This window comes from Xiphophorus couchianus, chromosome 19 (genome assembly GCF_001444195.1).
Source record: "Xiphophorus couchianus chromosome 19, X_couchianus-1.0, whole genome shotgun sequence".
Classification (NCBI taxonomy): Eukaryota; Metazoa; Chordata; class Actinopteri; order Cyprinodontiformes; family Poeciliidae; genus Xiphophorus; species Xiphophorus couchianus.
Genome location: NC_040246.1, coordinates 7,729,206 through 7,750,004, shown reverse-complemented (window position 1 = coordinate 7,750,004; position 20,799 = coordinate 7,729,206). Strand labels below are relative to the sequence as shown.

The 20,799-nt window shown below is 37.9% G+C and overlaps 3 protein-coding genes across 4 annotated transcripts in view; all 3 read right to left on the bottom strand.

Moving 5' to 3' along the window:
• Positions 1-1,110: 1,110 nt before the first annotated feature.
• Positions 1,111-6,767, bottom strand: sumo3a (small ubiquitin like modifier 3a). Its single transcript, XM_028000830.1, has 4 exons — positions 6,614-6,767; positions 5,159-5,287; positions 3,304-3,375; positions 1,111-3,149 (listed from the first exon to the last, which is right to left on the bottom strand). Exons 1-4 carry the CDS (start codon positions 6,632-6,634, stop codon positions 3,087-3,089), a joined length of 285 nt encoding a protein of 94 aa, XP_027856631.1. The 5' UTR covers positions 6,635-6,767; the 3' UTR covers positions 1,111-3,086.
• A 927-nt stretch (positions 6,768-7,694) lies between these two features.
• On the bottom strand, positions 7,695-14,743 carry pttg1ipa (PTTG1 interacting protein a). Its single transcript, XM_028001247.1, has 7 exons — positions 14,445-14,743; positions 13,663-13,715; positions 13,261-13,369; positions 10,348-10,450; positions 10,056-10,121; positions 8,944-8,990; positions 7,695-8,367 (listed from the first exon to the last, which is right to left on the bottom strand). The coding sequence occupies exons 1-7, from the start codon at positions 14,530-14,532 to the stop codon at positions 8,330-8,332; spliced, it is 504 nt and encodes a 167-aa protein (XP_027857048.1). The 5' UTR covers positions 14,533-14,743; the 3' UTR covers positions 7,695-8,329.
• A 1,788-nt stretch (positions 14,744-16,531) lies between these two features.
• Positions 16,532-20,799, bottom strand: part of myo10l1 (myosin X, like 1) — a 47,850-nt gene continuing 43,582 nt past the window's right edge. For both annotated transcript variants that reach the window (XM_028000839.1, XM_028000841.1), the window contains exons 42-43: positions 20,550-20,741; positions 16,532-19,798 (exon numbers count right to left, since the gene is read on the bottom strand). In XM_028000839.1, coding sequence (XP_027856640.1) covers positions 19,694-19,798; positions 20,550-20,741 — 297 coding nt within the window. In that variant the 3' untranslated portion in view covers positions 16,532-19,693. The remainder of the gene's footprint in view (positions 19,799-20,549; positions 20,742-20,799) is intronic.

Here is a 20,799-nt window from a genome sequence, read left to right as displayed (position 1 = left end):
TTATAACCCTCTTAATAGATTTTTTTTGCTTAGATTGTTACTTTGAAATTGCCAAAAACATTGTGTGGTGAGTGATTGCACCTGTCCCCTTTTTTATGACAACTTTAATTTTCTTTAGCAAGCAGAAATGTAGTATGAAATTATGTTTTTGACTGTAAAAAAAAAAAAAAAAAAAAAAAAAAACTTGAGACAAAAAAAGAAAGAAAAAGGACCAAAAACATACAGTCTGAACTGATGTGATTGTAATAAGATCGAAGGGTTCCGGTTTTTGGGATATTATAGGAAAGATCAACACAAACCTGTGCTGATTGTGCATGGTTGAATTTTTTTTTACATCGGTTCAAATAATTTGCAAAGTGAGAGGTGTGCAGAGATACATATTGAGTTTCCAACGCTCATTGCAAAGCAAAGTCAGTCATATTGGATTTGTTCTGTGAACATCACATTTCAAATCTTCACATATTTTCCCTTCAATTTAGGTAAGTGCTTTAACTGGGCACTTTTAACAGATGAATATGCCTTAATTGTAATTTATTTCATTTATGGCTGTATGTTGATGTTTATCGTCCTGCTGGAGGATGAACCTGCGTCCCAATCTCAAGTTTTCTTCCGGCATATGTCGCTGTATTCATTTACCATCCACATCAACTTGGATTAGCTTTGCTATAACTAAGGAAAAGCATTGCAACTGAATGATACCACCACTACCGTACTTCACTGAGGTTGTCTCATCTAACCCGGCCGCCGTATTTAATTTGCTTTGTCCACAGCATTGATTGTGGCCGACTGTGAATACTACCTTCATTCAATTTACATACAGGAGACTTTTAAAGGGAATGGAGACACTGATTTTATTTAGAGGCATTTAGGTAAAGGGGGCTGAATGTGAAAACCCACTTTTTTTATTTGTAAAAAAATACAAATAAAAAGTGCTTAATTTTCTTCCCACTTTATAATTGAGCTACAATATAAAATCCCAATTGAAGTGTTTAAGTTGGTGGTCGTAATGCATCTAAAGTTCAAACAATAAACTGAACCACTGAATTATGCAGCAACTGCATCAATGTATAAAAAAAACCAAACAGCTAAATAATGAAACATGAGACCGTGTATCTGAGTACCAAACTATATTTATTGTATACAGTAGTAAAAGACCACAAATAATGTACAAACAAGTAGAGAAACAAACAAGACGAGACCTGGACCCCATTCTTCATACATGACAGTGTAGTTCAGCCAGCCGCCACAAAAAACTTTTGTCCAGATAAACCTAGTTGTTAAAATGCAAACAATGTGGAAGGCTGATTTGTAGGTACTGATAAAATGTGCTCTTATATTTGTGACGAAAGCTAAATTCACAATCATTACCAGTAAATGATTTGTGCCGAGACGCGTCGCACAAAGACTTAACTCCTCTTCTAACAAGCCATCCATTGGGGAGAGATGGCTGTTCGGGAGTCATTTGTGAACTTAAACAGTAAAATGAAGAGTTCTGATAGCAGATGGTAAGTATATATATTCGCTTTAAAAAAAAGAAAGGATACCGCCACTCACTCGACTGATAAAAAGGATGCATACAAAAATACAGCTGAATAAAATGGATGTGAACAGTTTAATATAAAAGGGAAATGGCTTTCTGGCAGGCCAGAGGAAGAAGGGAAGGAGATTTGCGGTCATTTGTTTAGCCGTCTTGTTCCAAATGAAACCGAATCTGCTCAGGTACAAAAACTAACCCATTTTCTGAGTGTTAAACCTCAGAAAGCATCCATAAAACTCCACACGTCTCCAAACGGGTTTGCTTTTCCACAGATTTCCAGCTCATTCAAAACCATTCTGCTCATTTCACTCCAGACTGAAAGATCCAAGTTTGCGACGGTAAAAGATCAAAAATAAGTGACCCGCGCTCATCCCCAGGATGCGCCAACATCACGCTCTCCAACGCCAGACTCATCTGAGAGATCTTCGCCAACACGGCAGCAGAGCGCATTTTGTTTATAACACAACATCTCAGTAGGTGATGCATCGTAGAAAAGTGATGTGCTTACAACAATCTGCTTTGGCTGGACGTCCTAAGCTCAAAGTGGAAGCCGCTTGACGCCGAAAACAGCACTGGAGTCGGAAACAAGCTCTCGGCTGACGTCGCCCGCAGCTGAACTCCCAATCGGAGCCGCTTTTATCACAGGGACAGATTGCTGTCTGTTTAATAGCCGAAAAATAAAAATAAAGAGGAAAAAGATGCATTTGTTACCAAGACACAGCCAAAACTAAGCCTACTTTGATGGCATAGACTTATTTTACCCCCTGATCGAGCATTTCGCCTGAGCAAATGGCAATCTGTACAACAGATTGTTCTCTATTAGAAGCCGGGGAGCAGTACACTAACGATCTAATGACACTGTTTTAACCTTGCAATTAGAGAAACATACATTTAAAGAGAAGCAGATGTTCTGTCTTTGGAGTATTGTTCTTCACCTCACAACTAATCTAACACCCATTTGGATATTTCTATACAGGACAAAAACAAAACAAAAACAACTATAATTTTAAACGGGAGGCAAAAAAAAAAAAAAGTACAAAAACGATGCAGAAGCACCTAAAACGTAAAGATACCTAAATACATTTGCTGAACGAAAACAAAACAAAATAAAAGTGAAATAGCAAGCAGGTGGGTGTTCAGTTCATACGGTGCTTCCCCTCCAAAAACTCGCCCCACTGACTGTGACCCCTGGACAAAAACCTGCAGAGCCCCACACTCTGACGCGCTGGAAGCAGAGCCGCAACAGCAGTTTCTGTGGAGAGCCGTTGGTCCGATTACAATCTGCAGCACCAGACAAGGACACGATGGTCCTGACCAGCCAGCCGCAAAGACTGAAAACACTCAACTTCAGTCCTGACTAAAAGAGTAAATAAAACAGCTGACGAGCAATGTCGAGCAGCTGACAAAGAATGTCTTTCAAAAGAGAAAAATAATAATATTAATAATAACAATAATTATAAGCTGGCAGGAGCAAAAGGGGAGGGAGAAACAGTGAAGGTGGTTTAGGGCATGGTTTGAACATGGCCGTCAGTGAGGTGGGTGGTCGGGCTTAGCAGCACCCGCCAGTCTGCTGCTGGAAAACATCTATGGTGTCTTCATCTTCCATCTCCAGCTGGAAAGAGGATATAAAAATGGATGGATATCAAAAAGGATTGAGCAGTCCCAATACATTTAAAGCAGAAAAAAATATATATATGTATTTATATATATACATAAGTGAAATGTTTGTTTTACACATTTATTCGTGTAGAAAAGCGTAACCATACCTGTGCGGGTGTATCCGTCTCATTGATTGGCTGGCCATCGAACCTGAATCTGATCTGCCTTATTGAAAGACCCTGTCGATGAAGACGGGCAACGGGTAAACAACAACCAGAAAGCTGAAGCAGGCGCAAAAAGGAATGCAATTTCTAAGCTGTTTCAATTTTGTCAAGTTTCAATCACAAACTTCAACGCATTGTGATGGGATTTGAAAACTTTAGAGCACTTGGATGCATCATCCAACCAGCCTCATGTCCCTGCTAAAGAAAGACATCCGTCTGATGCTGCCACCATCATGGTTAATGCGTAGTGGGTGAGTCCAGAGTTATACAGTGTTGGTTTTCTGCTACATGAAGAGTTTTCCACTTACACAAAATGCAGGACACTTCCTTCTCTACACTTTGTATGGCTTTCCTTCAGCCTGTGTTTCCCTTCTTGAAGGCAGGAAAACACTGTGCTAGATCTTATTTAGACACGAGTTTGTTGTTGGCACAAAAATGGGAAAAATTTCAAGTTGTATGAACACTTGCAAAGTACTGTATCGCGCAAGCGTAGGCCTGTCGCGATAAACGATAAATCGATTAATCGTATGATAAATTAAAGCTATCGACGTCATTTTAATTATCGGCATTATCGTCTCTTTCGACCATTTTCTCTTTCAGCTAATGCGACTGAATGAAAAAAGGCTCAACTCCGGTGCTCTCCACTGACCCTCCCTTCCTCATTTCCTTAGTGTAAAGCCCAGCGCACACTGCACAATCTTAGAGCTGTCAGCCGATTGTCGGCCCATTTTCAAAACCTGACAGACCACACATTAGCCGACAGAAATCCTTGGTATAACGGTTTGATCGGGTTCGGTCCTGCCGTTTGGTGTCCAACAATGGGCACAAAATAATGGCTACAAGTCCAGTGAACTAATTTTAAAACCAGGCATTAATCAATGCTTTACTACAATCTACCTGCAATGCATGTGGCTAGTGTCAGCGTAAAGTCCTGACTGAATGAAAATCATTATAACCTATTTACGTCACGTTAACGACGAACAGCTGAAAAGTTACCGGGTTTATCAACTGCGGAAGCAATTTCGCTCCAACTCCTCCTCTTGCCATTTCTTTATTATTTGCATGTTGAATAAACATTAATGTTGTTTCCACATATCATCTCCAATGTCAGCTGGACTTCCTTGTCAGCTGTTTGGGATTCCCCTCCCTTATTTCCCCTCAGAAAACAAGGAGGAGAATCCGCGCTTTCTGATTGGCTACCTGTCACATTCAACAGGCTGCGTTAAGATCCCAGTCGGGGGAAAATCCCTGATCTACCGTAACACACCACACAATCTTAGAAAGACCAACGTGCTAAGATTGTCATAAGGGGAAAAATAGGAGCAAAAAATCATGTAGTGTGAATGATTGCATCAGGTAGTCGATGTGCCCATCTTCTCTATTTAAATCTAATTATTACTGAAGGGCAACATAATATACAGACTTCATAATCTGCACTCTTTTGGTTGAATGCAGTATTTATTTCCACTTTGGCTTTATGTTGTTTAGTTTTTTTTCCAGTACATTTTTTGTTAATGGAGACTGAGAATCCATTTTATTTTTGTTTTGGTTGTTTTGTTTATCAGTTTCAGTGTTTAAGTGTTCTTTTGAAAATAAAGTGTATCTATCTTTGACAAGAAACCGCATGCATTATTACGTCATTTCCATTAAATCAGTGTAAAAAGGTCTTCAAACAATATTATCGTTTATCGCAATAATTTTTGAGACAATTAATCGCTCAGCAAAATTTGCTATCGTGACAGGCCTACGCAAGCGGTTGTAATATATATTATGACAGCCAGCTGGTCTTGCAACTCACCTGTCGTTCGCAGTACGCCTTCATTAGTTTGCTGAGCGGTGTGTGTCGTTTGATTTTGAACTGAACGACTGACCCATCCTGACCTGCAACTTTGAGGTTGATGTGGTCATTCTCCGTCTTTACTCCTTCCTGCAGAGCAAATGTCAGGAGAAAGAAAAAAGTCAGAACCGAGTCAGTCGGAGTAACAGACTTTAATCTTGGTTAGGCTAGCGCAGGGGTGTCCAAAGTCGGTCCTCGAGGGCCGGCATCCTGCCTGTTTTAGTTTTCTCCCTGCTGGTAGTAACAACCTTTTCAACATGTCAATGTTCCTCTTAGGCCTTCTAAGGAGCCATCATTGGATCCAGGTGCTTAAATTAGGGAGAGAACTAAACATGCAGGATGCCGGCCCTCCAGGACCTTTGGGCACCCTGGGCTAGGTAGGGTCTTGTGTTTTTAACAAATACAGTGGAAATCCATGGCTTGTGCATAAGTAGCAATCAGAAGGTGGCTAAAGCAACGTTGTAGCTAAATGTGTGGCAAAAACCAAGACTTTGCATTAAATCAATATTAAGCCATATATATATATATATATATATATATATATGTGTATATGTATATATATATATACACACACAAGAGCTGATCACCATTTCTAGCTTTATTAACAATTTGATACAGTAGATGATTTTTAAAAGTTCGTATTCCTACCTTAAAACAGACCTCTAATATACTTATTTGCAATTAAGGGCAACAACAAAGTAACAATATATTTATCTGATAACAAAAAATGTGAAAAATTTAAAAATAAATAAGTAGGATACAAGTAAAGCGGGCCACGGGAGACATTAAATCAGGCCACAGACTTCATTTTCAGATGCTAACGTTAGCATAATTAGCTCAAGGCTAGGTTAGCACACCGGCGGTCCTTCGGGATCAATTGGAAGTTTAGCTGCCGGGCTAACGTGGCTAACTGCTTTGTTTTGTTGTGTCCTAGACGAACCGCAATATTCATAAAACTAAATGAGCACAAACGCGCCACCGCAACAACAGTTTTTAAACGGGTGCGTCATAACCATTTGCGCTCTTTTGCCGCTAACTACAGCTGCGGCATTTTGCAGCTTTGCGGAGATAACGTGTGACCCTTTCGACAAAAGAGGTGGTTATGAGGGGGGGGGGACCACAAGATACATACATACACTGTGATCACATTTACAATAAATTATTTATACATAAATAAAGAACAACATTAGCAGCAAGGTAATTTTGATTTATTCCCATTTCAATCGTGCAGCCTCGCTCATTGAGTATACGTATAGATGTGCGGGTTCTCATTCATTTTGCGAAACCCAACACTGCGCCAATTTGGAGAAACGTGCAAACACAGGCCTGTAGATTGCACATTTCCGAGGCGATTTTGCAGCAGCCCGACCCAGTCGTCAGCACGGATGAGCCGCCGTGTGAGCCTCTGTGTCTTACCTTTGGCTTTTCCTCTGACATCTCGGTTCGTTTTGTGTTCGGGGGTTCAGAACAGACCGATACCGGGCTTCAGCCGTCTTCCTGCCGCCTTCTGTCCAATGTTCTCCTAGCTGACGCGTACGCGCACCGGACCGCTGTTTCGAATAAACGATTGGTCGGGGAAAGCCACGTGGTTTGCCCTTCTAGGGAGCGCGGACTCGGGTACGCGCACGCATGCAGAATCCTCAGAGCATCAAAATGAATGCATGAGAGCTGATTCATTGTGAAACCAATTGAACATGTCTGTATTTTCTTTATGTGAATACCTGAAAATAAATGTCATATAAATAAATAAATGTCATAAATAAATGTTTAACTGGAATTAGCTGCTCACGTGCCTTGTATGCATGCACGTGCATGCATACAAGGCATGCACGTGCATGCAATGTCCTTTTATGCATACAAATTTTAAAAATAAATTTGTATAAATAAATAACACCTGTTTAGAGTTGACTTTGATTAGCAGTAAATGGAACTGCATATACACATTAAATACACATAATTAATGTGTATTTTCTTTAGTGTTAAGCTGGTTACGGTGCCACCCGAGGGTGCGGACGTTGATAAACTACTGCAGCAACATTAGAGTCTGATGTTCTAATTACGCATGCCAGTATCTGATGATCAAACCAATAGCTATTAGTCTGATGTGGTAATAGCATTTCATAATAGCACTTATGATTGGAACATACTTGTGGTACTTTTCCAAGCTTTAGGCTCAGGTTTAACATAAATCCCATGATGCCACACAGCAAACCTGTACCGTGATTTTCCATAAGTCGTTCTTACCTTTAGTGTTGAAAGGGACAAGATGGAGGTCAGGGAGGAAAGCTGTGGAATGTGAAGTACAAATCTATAATATAGAAATTCTTTAAGATTATAGTTGAAAATTTGAAGTGCAATTCAAGGAAAACCTAGATTAAGTAATATTTTGAATCAGATTTCTTAAACAACTAAGCTATATCTGTCGTTTTGCCCTGTTAACAGAAAAATGTATCAAGACTGATGGGTTTAAATAAAGACAAATGCAACACGGAACAAGCACAGTAGGTAGTCTACAATCTTTTATTAGGATTGTAGCTTCATGTAGTACATAAACAGCAGTAAAACATCCCTGATTTAGACAAAAACTGACTATGATCAGTGAAAAAGTCTTCACACACCACAGTAATTATGAATATGCTTTGTAAAAATATGTTAAAAAGCAATTCCAAGAGGAACAAGCAAACAATACAAGCACAGTGGCTTTCAGAAATATCAGTTTAACAAAAGGATGTCATCTCTAATATACTTTTAAAATCAGCAGCAACTATGAAACTGCAGTGACAACAGATTTTGTTTGGCGGAAGATGATTAACTTTGAACATCTAGAGTGACTTCCATTTTGCACAATTAAAGTAAAGTAAATAAATAATAAGAAGAACCACAATGAATAGGAACTCTTCTGATTTTGAAAAAAAAAACATTGGAGCCACTTGTGTCTGTTTTACCTTCAGTGAAAGCTTTCATTTGAATGGACTCATTCATGAGCTTATCAACACCAAAGACCAGCCTGCAGAAAACATTTTCACTATTCCAGCTCCTTTTAAATATTGGGCCGTGCACATTTTTGCAACCAGGGACCAAGCTACTGATCAACAGCAAAGTCCTTGTTTCCAAAAGCTCAAAACGTGGATCTCAGGAAAATCTTGCATATGGATTTGGCCCATTCAGTCCTACAAAAACAATAAGAAAGCATTAACAACGGTGCTTGTTAAAAAAAAATTTTGGAAATCATAAATTATGTTAGGGGAATCGGAGGAAAGAATTGACAATAACTCTTTGAAGACTTGAATGTTGTTTGTAAGAAATCTCCTTAAAAATCATCAGCATAATGAATTATCTTTAAATTTATTCCTTTCCCACATTACAATCTATCTACATATCAAGTGACTTTTCAGGAAGTATTCCACAAAAAAAGAAAAGTTTCCGCTGTCCTACCATCTCAAACGTAAATGTCTGAAGTTTGCTAAACCCTTTTGAGCTTTCAACAGGAGACATGTTTTTTGGTCAGACTCAAGTTGAGCTTTGCAACAAAACTCCAGGTGGACTTGGCATGAAATAAATGAAAAATATGTGGAAAACTACAAAATGTTTATTGTTAGTAGGGTGGAGGATTTGAGACGCTGTGGGCCTGTTTCTGTCCCAGCAACCTCGCTCCAGTTTTGCGCCTTATGCAAAACGTTTTAACAGGACAGCGATCCAAAAGACATGATCAAATTAAGACCAAGGTATTTGTCAGAAAAGCTCACCATATTTTTGCCTGATCTCCTGGTGTCTCTTGTTCATTTCTGCTCTCCTGTGAAGACACAACATTTCTCCATGAGCCACAAAGGAATTCATGTCATTCCTCAGCCTGTCCAGAAGTCACATGAGCATAAAACCAGTTTGGGCTGGTAACAGGATAGTTTTGCATTTTATCGCCTCATCTGCACTGGGCTGTGCAGGAAACCTGACACTGATAATGACTGGCCAACCAACAGCATGCAGCTGGCGCTACAAATATTTCTTCCTTAATACAGAAATCATTAAAAAAACAAAAAAGTAAACTAGGGCTCAAATGTTTTGCAGAATATACACATATCCCACATGTATAATTGAATAGCCACAGAAGTAGAATACATATTTGAAAAAATATATTTAAAAAAGCCATTTTTGCTCTGTACATTCATAATAACTTCATAGTACTGTTGATACTTTCAGTTTTTATTAGGGTAAAATGACTATTTTGTGTGCTTAATTGGGGTTTTATGTCATTAACCAACACAAAGCAATGCATAAAAGTGAAGCTGGAGGAAGAACAAATGGGTTTAACATTATTAATAACACTTTCGCATATGAGATAGATAAGATAAGATAAGATTTATTTGTCATTGTCATCAACAGATTACAACGAGATTGAGTTTTGCTCGACTCGAGTTAAGATGCAGGTTATGTGTATATATGTAATATATGGCATGCATTTGTAGTCATCCCACTTTACTCTGGTGGCTGTAATAAAACCCATTAAAATGACTGCCATCGATTGCAAAATAGATTCTACTACGGTGAAAATTATTCAAACCAATGCGCAGTCTGTGGAGAATATTTGTACACGTGTGTATTTATTCTCAATAATCCCGATCATGACTTCTACAAAAAGCTTATGGGACATCTTCAAGTTTTCCTTGAAGATGTTTCAACACATATCCAGAAGTCTGTCTGGGACAAACGGGTCGTTATTTTAAATTTCACTGCGAAATCGAAGGAGGACGAGCCTCCACATGCTTAAAAAAACAGCAGCTCCTAACTTCAAGCTGCTCCACTGTGAGCTTCCAGAAACTCGTCTTTCCTCAGTCATTGGAATTCATTTACAGTTCCTCACCTTTCCTCCTGCTTGGCTTTCGTCTTATTGGCCTGCCTCTGCACCTTGGCCTCGGATCGTTTGGATCTGACGCACAAAAAAAAGATCAGTGTTGGACAAAAAATCATGCAAAAAAGCGCATCGTTTAAAGTCTCCACATCGGGACCGACACAAATAAACCACATATGGAAGCAGAAACACTAGGACCCGAAAAGGATCTGAAACAAATCTTCCACAAAACCCGACATGCAACTTTATACAGTACGCCATCTATTTCACTTTTATTTCACCCAGAGTCAAACTGCACACTTACCCAAAGTTCTCACACTTGCAGCAGCAGAACATGCAGACCATGATAGCAATGATGAGAACTGCTCCAAGCACAGACAGGGTGATTATCAGCGTCTGGAAATTCACTGCGGGAAGAATGAATCCGTTACAAATCCTCACACTAAAAAGATGTATTATATAAAAAAGCATTATTTTGGTGAATGAAACAATTGGATCCAATCAGGAATCAACAAATGTGGGGTACAAAGCTCTTTCTCAGAAATCAGACTAAATTCATTATTTTGAATGGATGTTTATGAAACAGTTCATGCAAATGCTGATGCTGTTTGTGTCTTCTTGTTTACTTGCTACCAATACTTGCATATAAGAATATTGAAAGTTATGGAAATAATTCGTACTTGGCCTTTCCATTTTTCCCAAAGCACATAATCTAAAAATGTACTTTTATGGAAAGAAAACAATAAAGGATCTGCAAACTTATTCCCCTGTAGAGGACGAGTCTCACCAGATCACCTTGTAGGATATTGAAGGACAAAATCATCTTTATTGCACCACTTTGATGTTAAATTAGCTTTTAATAAGTTCCACCATTGTTTCATCTTCAAAAAAAAAAACAAAAAAAAAAACATGTTGGAATAATGACAACAGATTTGCTTTAAAACTTTGGGAACCACTAATCTGAATTTAGCATGTATCAGTTAAATTAAATCTTGGAGAGACCTCTGTTTGACGAGATCATTTAAAGAACATAAAAAACATGATCCTTCAACATCACCAACGTTTTCTCTCAAAAAATAAGCAAAATACCAGGGTAATATGTAATTTTTATTTATTTATTTTATGTGCATGAAATGCTAACCGATAGACTGTCAGTTTCCAGTGCACCTTCTGAAGTCTGTTTTCAGTGCTGGAAAAATGCATTTGCCCTTTTACAGATTTCTTTATTCTGCTTTTTTTGGACTCACTTAAAAGTTTCAGATCATCTTACAAGATTTGATAGCAGACAAAATCACCCGAGTAAATACAGGAATTATTTTCAAGTTATTTCATTTAGAGATCCAAACCAACCTGGCTCTATGTGAAAAAAGTGATTCGCCTCCTTCAAATACTTACAATTCATTCAGTTTAATTCAACTACTTGTCCTTTAAAATAAAGAAATGAGTCAAATAGCATTGACCTTTGCAATGTTTCTTAAATTAGAATTTGAGTGTGGTATAAAAAAAAATGCAAATACCTGCAAAGGGTATTTGCATTTATTTGCAAATACACATATATATAGCAATATATATAATATTGCTAGCAATATAGCACATTTTCACAGTACTATAGTCCACCTAAAGTATTTCTTTATGGAAACAAGCAACAAAAAAAAATCATAATTGCAACCATTTCTAAAAAAAAATATTGCAATATTAAAATTCCAATTATTCAACAAGATTAACCATGTTTTTTAACATCTTATATTTGTAGCATACATAAGAAGAGTATATCTGCAGTGCGTAATGCAGCAAAATTATTTTTTAGATTTCTTAATGAAATTTTCTTTAATTATTTAGACTTGAAACTCAAATATATATATATTCCATGGTTTGCACACACCTATGAATTACCTTTTAACTTAACCTGTGAGTAGAAGCATGTGTGAATACTATGCTTCACACAGGCACAGTGTGAAGCATATGCATGCTTACAGCAGCGTGAGTTGCTACTGCAACTCACGCTGTTGCATAATGCAACGCTGTTTCCACCCTCATGGTTACTACCTACATGAACTCAGCAAAACTTCAGTACAGATAATAGGCTTTAAATTCCTTTCAAAGAAAAGAAAAAGAAACACCACATTAGCACTTTAGAGCAGCAATTGCTCTAAAATATCTGGAGCTTAACATGTACATTGCAAAGCATGACCTAACATAAGTTTGAATGTACATACATGTTGGCATTATGAATAAATACAGATGCAAAGAGAAAAGTAGCATAAAAATGTATCTGATAGCCAAGGAGCGTCAAACAAGAGTGCGTTTAAAACTTGTATGACCAAATCCTTGAATATTATGTTTCTATGTGAAATCTGATTCAACTGAAGTCAGATCTTTCATCCTGCTGAGGAAAACCCACCTCATTGTGCTCTTATCTAGATATGTGACGGGGTTTTCCACAAGATGACAGTCCGTAAATACTTCAATGACTTAAAGCGTCAGTCATAGCAACAACGACAGCTTTACTCCAGGGGTACAATAAATGATTTCAAAGACAGACTTGAGAAAAATGATTTCTTTAGAAAATAGAGTAGATAAATCATTGTGGAAATCAGCATTGGAAAATGATCCCATGCATATTGATTCTTCTTATTTTAATACCATCCAACCTCACATTCTAGTATGTCAGCTTAGGTTAAGGGTTAGGGGTAGGGGTAGGGTTAACCCTAACCCACTCAACGCAGGAACTGGAAGACATTTTAAATGTCCAAAATAAAACACAACATCCAACAATAAGTAAAAAGGAAAATAGAACTTACACTCAGCCAAAACCATAAATAACATAGATTATGAAGTTTCTGTAAACTTCATAATCAAACAAATATGAATCATCAGAATGGGAATCATCAAGCACATTTGAATTTATCATGCAACTAACTGATTAATTTCTTATTGCGACAAGATTAGTTATAGTATGACCAATCAAAAATGAAACGGTAATTCCTATGAGAAGAGCCGTTTTGTACAATCTATCAGTGCAGACATTACAGAGAAAACAGTGGAAGTAATCTTACCGTTTTTGATTCACCAAACCAAACAAGTATTGAAACTGCAGATCAGTTCCTTAATTTAAATGAGTTCTTTCCAGAAAAATAAACCAGTTATGAAAACATGATCTGTGCATGTGTGTGTGTGTGTGTGTGTGTGTGTGTGTGTGTGTGTGTGTGTTTCTTACTCCAGCAGAGCCCCCAGCGGGCGTCATTTAGTTCGCAGAGTGAATGAGGTGGAAGGATGGTCCCCACCGGATACGTTACACATGACTTTGTCGTGGTGCACCACAGGCACTGCAAAAAACACACACGGAATAAAGAGAGATCCCTGTGCTCAAACAAACAAAACAAATCTGAAACTACTCAGGTCAGTTGCATGTCGAGCCACATGGCAAACACACACCGAGAGTGGGCGGGGGAAACTGGGAACGGATCAGTTACTCTTCAAACCAGTCCAACAGGTTTGAAGATGGAAGACGAGCCACCAACTAAAGCGCCTCTCTGCCTTGGATACATTTATCGCTCAGCTGTGTACAAACACTGTGCAGAGCAAGTATGAGATTATCTGACCTGAAATCTGGACTCACCGTCACATTTTTCAGACAGTCGTCGCAGCTTGTTCCATTTTTTGTCTCACACACTGTTGAGAAAGAAAAAATATATATATGTGGTTTAATTTGTGAGAAAAAAAAACAAAACAGGATTTGTTTGTAATGGTGAAACCACTCTGAGGCATAGTGGGGACACCCATCCGACTCTGATATTACACTGATTAGCTGAAAAGTCTTGAGGGGGATTAAATGAGGCCTGTGAGTATTCTCAGGGTGGTTTTTATAACTACTGCTAATCTTCCTGGGACATTTTATATGGAGACTTCAGAGTAAACAGGCAGGCTTTGTGAAGTCATGCATCAGTAAAAACCAAGGACTTAAAGGCCTCTGCATGCTACAGCTAGTCTGTTTACTGAGATCAATATGTATCCAGAAGCTTGACAGAAAGCTGAAATTATTTATTGCCAAAAAGAGACAGAGAGGTTAATTGAGACATAAAAACAAAATTACTGTTTTGCTTGTTATGTCAAAGTAAAGAAGCGGAAAAGAGATCGACCTTGATTTTTATTTTCCTAGTTTTGTTCAGATAGCTGAGCCTGTAACATTTATTTTTATAAAACTGATAGCAGTTTGCTTTAACTATTCCCAAAGTTTAAAAAAAAGTAATTTAAAAACAAAATTACTGAGCAAATGTCAATTCGAGGGAGAGTTTTATAAAAGATTTTAAGTACAAAATATATATATTATAATTAAATTGAATAACGCATCTGAATTTATCGCATGTTTTTAAATGATCAGACTCTTGTCTCAGTTCCTACCGTGTTTAGGTGCGGACTCGGCCAGAACTGTTGCCAAACCAGAGACAAGAAGGAGAGCAGGGAGGAAAATCCGTAAACACTTCATCATCCAAGCGCTTCGACGACGAAGGTTATCCGCACTTTTCGTTCTCGTCTTCCTCTTCTTCTTCTTCTTCTTCTTCTTCTCTATGTGAGCTTTATATCTTAAAGGATGTTAGACTCGTGAAAGTTTAGAAAGTGTTTTGACAGCTCCTGGTAGAGAGGAGAAACTCGAAGAGCGAAGTTACCGAGAAGGAAACGCAACAACACTGACGCACGCCCGTGACGCAGCGCAGACAAAAGGAAGGGAAGGTGGAGTGTTTGTTTCGAAATGCATTGAAGGTTTTTCATGTTCAAAGTATATCTATAAAAAAAAAAAAATAATAATAATTAGCATGACTAATTATCAATGCCAGCTGAAAATAATACTGCGTTCGACAATATTTTCTGTGAAACACCAACAAAAAATAGAGCGTAATTATCGAGGGGAGTAAAGAGGATATATTTTTAACAATTAAAGAACATCATTCGGTCTGCATTTTCATTCATCTTTAACTCTGATTCCTCTAAATAAAAAACAGAACTGTTGTCTTCATTTATTCACAGATAGAGTAAGAAAACTCCACCAGTGAGTATTTTAATCTCAGCATAAATCAAATGTTCTTCTCTCATTGCCTTAGAGATTTGCCAGAGAACATTAATGAGCAAACACCATGAAGACCAAGGAGCACAGCACAAGTTTTTACTCCGCTAATCCGGAATAAACGTCCAGAAAACTGCAAAGCTGCTAAAACACTGAGTTACTTTAAATCAAGGATAAAAACCTCATTGACGTTGCCATTGATTAATAACAAGTGAATATAGATTAGTACTAGTCAGGATTACAACATTTTATTCATTCGTTTTAGATTACCACTCTTATGTTTATTTGTTATGTTTGTTGGTTGTGTTTTGGTTTTCTGCCCTGTTGCTCAATGCTACACAATCATTTGACTTGGCTAAACTTTAGTTAATAGCTGTGTCTCACTGGGCTTAATGAAGACGTGCAAGAAGAAAGCCATTTTTAAGAAAATTGTCCAACTCAAGCTATGTATGAAGTAGAACAGCAAATGTGTGTAAGAAGGGAATCGATTCTGAATAAATAAAAATTTAACTTTTTTAGGCTATGGTGGTGTCAGCATCTCATCATGCTGCGCATGCTTTTCTTCAGCCAGGAAAAGCCAGCCGTTCAGACCTGACGAGATGATGGTAGAAGCCTAAAACAGGCACATCCTGAAAACTTGTAAAAGACTGTAAAAAAAAAAAAAACTGAGAGGAGACTGAAATTACCGTTACTATGGGCAGACATGCAGTGAGATGGTTCAGATCAGAGCATGTTTTAGAATGGCCCAGTCAAAGTCAGGACCCATGGTAAATCCAATTGCGAATCTGAACTTTAAAAAAAAAAAGTGTTTACACAAACAAGACATTTGATCTCATTTAGTTTTAGCCATTTTTGTAAAGAAGAATATCAGACATTTTAGTTTGTTACCTTGAAAATTGATGGAGACAAACTCCAAAATGTTTGAAGCAACAAAGAGCAATTTTGTTGTACAAATGGATGCTACATTTTTAGGTTTGTATTGTAAAAAAGAAAAAGCATGTACTATTTTCTTCTTCTTCACTATAATGAACGAATTTCTGCTGGTCTATCTCTTAGGATCCCAATGAAGTACTCTCAGGTTGGTGATTATTATTTGTCAAAAGTGAATAGATATGACTATTTTTGCATTGCATTATACAGGAAATGAAAATTTAATTAAACAAGAACACATTCCTTCAAATCTAATCAGGAATAAGGCGAGGTTACAGCGTGAGATGTTGTGCGTGATGTGTAATATCGAGTTTGTTTAATCTGCAGAGTGAAAAAAATCGGAAACTTCTTCCTCTTTTTCTTGTTTACGAAGTGCACAAATGAGACATTAACAAATCGCACAGTTTCCAATAATTTATTAAAGCATAATTTTGTAAAGCCATTTACAAATAAAAAAAGAAACAACACATACATCTCTCTCTTCCTCGTTTTTTTTCCCCAACAAGCACAATGATTCACTATGTAACGATGATAACAAGCGGCTCAGCTCTGGCCGCCTGCGGCTGATAACAGGAGCCCTTGATGAAGTTGCCCTTGAAGATAGATTTGTGATCAGATACTGTCGACTTTTAATTTCAAATTCCATTTTTTTTCCACAAGCTGATCTTATTTCAGAAGCTGCAGGGTGAATTTTTCACACTAAACCAGCAATGCGAGCAACACAGATCCCCCTCCAGGTTGCTCTGTAATTATGGCTTATGAAATGATCACACTTTTGAGCATATTTTAGCCTGAGTCACTTGAAACTAGTGAGAAGATTCTGACTATTATTATAATTATATCTGGTTCTTAGAGGAAGTTTTTTTTTCCAGATAATTTAATGCCACATTTAAAACTGCCTATTTTAGTGTTGATTATATTATTCAACAAAACAGAAAAACATCTTTGTGGGTGTTCTAACTGGGTATGATTAGAAGTCTTAAATTTCCTATGTTACTGTTTTCCATCTTTGTAACAACACTGGTCATTGTTACACTTGAGAAAACAAATATATCCAATTTCTTCATCTTCTAATCTGCCAATAGCTTGTGTGAAAAGCCCCAAAAATTAAATGCATTTGGAGTCAAAATTCTCATTGCCCCTGAACGTTGAGTAAAATATGTTTTAAATAAAATGCACCAAACAGTTTCACCATGTTTTAGCAATAGAAAAATTTCTTTGTTTTAGCTCTTTGGAGTTCATACAAGTCAGTGATGCTGCCACCTAGCTGTAGTTCACTTAACAGACCCGTTCCACAACTTCTTAGCACAAAAGCACGAGTATGCAACATGTTCGGCTCACCTGCTGCGCTCCATGGCGGGGTTTTTTTGCATGAATAGCTCCCTAGGCAAACCCTTTCTTCTGTCACCTCCAAAGCCAATCAAAAGTCATGTAAAACTGGTGAATATAAATCCTCCCTGGAAACCAGAAACCAACACTGGTAACTCTTACTGGTAATATTCTAAAGACTCAGGATGTTTACAGTTCCCTCCAAATAGACATTGAAATACATACAATACATAGAGTAATAAATAAGCTCCATACCTTCCCATTACGATCCCATGCTTTTTTTTCCCCTTATGCAAACTCACAATTACAACACCATTCCTTGCAAAAAAAAGTGGTCATATAAATACATCTTATTTTTAAAGAATACACTCATTACAACACCTTCTCTTTTGTCTTTTCCATTTCCCAGCAGTCTGCTTTAACACTCACCCACACAGCAGCAATCCAGATATCACATTTAAGGACAGATAATATAGAGGGCTTATACAATAATAATAATATTATATTGACAAAAAAGTGTCAAGTTGAAATGTTCAGAGTGGAAACACAAATTGGAGCTTGCACACATGCATTTTTAATAAATTAGAATATCAGCAAAAAGATAAGTTAGTGGATTAATTAAATTCAATTAGTGGAAATCATGTATAGAAATTTATCACACAAAGATATATTTCAAGTGGAAATTGTGACGGCTTAAAATTCAGTTTCTCAGTAATTTGAATATTACATAAGACCAGTAAAAACAAATTTTAACACAGGAATGTTATGTGATGATGACTTACACTGTCATGATTAATTTTGTGGTAAGTCATACAGGAGCATTGCTGAAGAAGCTGGCTCTTCACAAAGTGCTTTTCACTTCATACTAATGAAAAGTTGAGTGGAAGGAAAAAAGGTGAGCAAGTGAGAAACTGAATTTGTCAAGTTTTTCTAAGCTGCAAAGCATGATAGCAAAAACAAAATCCTTTTGACAGTATTCTAATTTACTCACTTATTGATGCATGTGTCCTGAGCTCCTCAGTTAAAAACAAAAAATAGAAAGAAAAACATCTGATTAAGCAGATAAGACCATAGAGTATTTTATGGCTCAAGGTAAAGTAGGAGAGTGACTCCTGCAAACGACAACAACGGTAGACTTGTCAATAACTGAAGACATGAACCTGGATAGCAGCCAGACGCAGCATAGCCCGTGTTTCCGCTCATTTTTACTTTTCAGTGAGTCACAGCCAGTGAATGGTGCACATCATAGGCATCATACTCCTCAGACATACAGTGGTCACTCTTAACGTACATTTTTCTGCATGTATTTTACATGACAGGCATCACATTGTGTTAGGTATGGCATCTCTAGGCTTTACAGTGCAGTAGCCACCAAATGGAAAATCAAATCCACTTTGCAGTATGTGTGTGATTTATACAAAATGATACATTTGTTTCATTTGTGTGTACATAGTGGGACTATACAGGTCTATGCAGGTTGTGTTATATCTTCACATAAATAGATATTAGTCTTTTTGCAGAGCCAAATGTACATAAACTCTGCACTGACACCTAAAGTCAGGTAAGCTTCCACAGAACCACCTTGAATCTTTTCATGAGACTCACAAACACTTCCTGTTGCTGTGTTTTCCTCGTGGCCACATGGTGGCACTAACGAGTGAGCACGCGGGCGAACACAATGTGGGACAGGGAGGCGTGGGACTCCCAGAAGAATAATAATTTTTTTCAGTTCTTTCACTCAAAGGTAACACTGCTGACGTTAAAGATAAACGACTGGAAACAACACCAAAAAAGCAAGCAAGAAGAAGAAGAAGAGTAAAACCGTAGACAACAGAAAAAAGATGCCATAAGAATAAAGAAACATAAAAAGAAAGAGAGAGAGAGATTAAAAATCGGAGGAATGCGAGTCAAAGAAAGAAAGGGTGTGGTTTACTTCTTGTTTGGCAGTGCACAGAGAGAACGGAGAGACCAAAACTGGGTGGCTAATTTGTGCTTGTTATTGTTCTTTTTCCCTCTTTTTTTTGCCTGAAAAGGGAACAACAGAGCAGTGTGTGATGTGCTTGAACATCTACATGCATTATTACAGCTGGGGTGGTGTATGTTTTAGGTGAAAGTCCAAAACCACTGGTTATTTTGTCTGCCATGCTCGTTTTAATCTCAAGTAGGAAACAGGTTCCATTTTCCATGTCTCCCAAATTCATTTAAGTTAACTCAACCTGTCGGATTTGCTGGCTGCTGCAACTGCCTTCAACAAGACCCAAACACTAAAAGAAGGCCAAAGAAGGAGCCTGCTGCTGCTGGATGGACAAACCGAGGAGTGGCTTGATGATCACCTGGCCCAGGAACTGGCCACGCTCGTCACGGACATGATGCTGCAACGCTTCTTCACCATCATGTTGATGTAGGCCTTCATGATCTTGGTGACCTCTCCAACCTGCAGAGGGAAAACACGTGTTGGACCATGACATCGTCCTACCGACAACGGCGGTTTTTGATATGAGCTATGTGGCGTTCTGCCAGGGCAACACAGCATAAGGGGCAGCATACAGCAAAATAAGAAAAAGTCTTAGTTGCATGTTCAATCCAGGAACATCTCTCCACCAATCAATCGAGGGATTGTTCATGCATTCTATTTATTTATTTTTTGTCAGTAAGACGTCTGACCTGTTTTCTAACCAACCATAACTCAAAATCTTAAGTATTTAGATTCAGCTAGATCAGTTTTGTCTATCTGAATTATTGTTAACATTTCTGGGGGGTTCTCAATGTTTCTAACAGGTTACTTTGTACAGCAGAAGAAGGTTTACAGTTTACTTGAATAACCCAACATTGATTTTCTGTCTGTCTTGTCTAAATGAGATGGGCCTGTGTTCAGCAAGGGAAGCACAAAAGGTGCAATAAGGCATAAAAGAAACTATTTTAGGAAGTATATTGACAGCGTATTAATACAGACTGAAGTTTCTGGTGTTGCATAAGTACCAGAAGGCTACATTTGTGAATGCAACTGGAGCTGTATGCAGTATCATAGATTTGCTTCATCTTGATATAAAAAGCACCACATTATTTGTTGACGGTATGCTATTTTAGTGCTCATCGTTACACAACAGTAAGTCTGGTGATTGTATAACTCTACATCAGTCAAACGATACATGCAGGAAAACTGAAGAAACTCAGTGAAGTCTCACCTGTGGAGTCTCGAAGTACATCTCCCTCTCATCCACGATGATCTTATAGGTGCAGGGCTGTGAAGCTCCAAAGAACGTTATGTGCTCGTACTGGAACGTCTCCAGTGGTTTCGGTTCACCTCGCTTATACACAGAAACATTGTCGACACTCACACCCAGCCACAGATCATGAGGGAACCCTCCTTCTTTACACTGCCAAGAGAAGACATTTTGTTTCATTTTTTTAATATCACTCTCCTGACCATGATAT

Bases quoted from the DNA above. Each gene is read 5' to 3' on its own strand.
- sumo3a (XM_028000830.1), bottom strand. From the start codon at position 6,634: ATGTCAGAGGAAAAGCCAAAG. The intron at 3,376-5,158 runs GTGAGTTGCAAG...CTTCATCGACAG, and splicing joins AGGCGTACTGCGAACGACAG to GGTCTTTCAATAAGGCAGAT. The intron at 3,150-3,303 runs GTATGGTTACGC...TCCTCTTTCCAG, and splicing joins AGACGGATACACCCGCACAG to CTGGAGATGGAAGATGAAGA.
- pttg1ipa (XM_028001247.1), bottom strand. From the start codon at position 14,532: ATGATGAAGTGTTTACGGATTTTCCTCCCTGCTCTCCTTCTTGTCTCT. The intron at 13,716-14,444 runs GTAGGAACTGAG...CTTTCTCAACAG, and splicing joins CGAGTCCGCACCTAAACACG to TGTGTGAGACAAAAAATGGA. The intron at 8,368-8,943 runs GTGAGCTTTTCT...TTGTTTTTGTAG, and splicing joins GGAGATCAGGCAAAAATATG to GACTGAATGGGCCAAATCCA.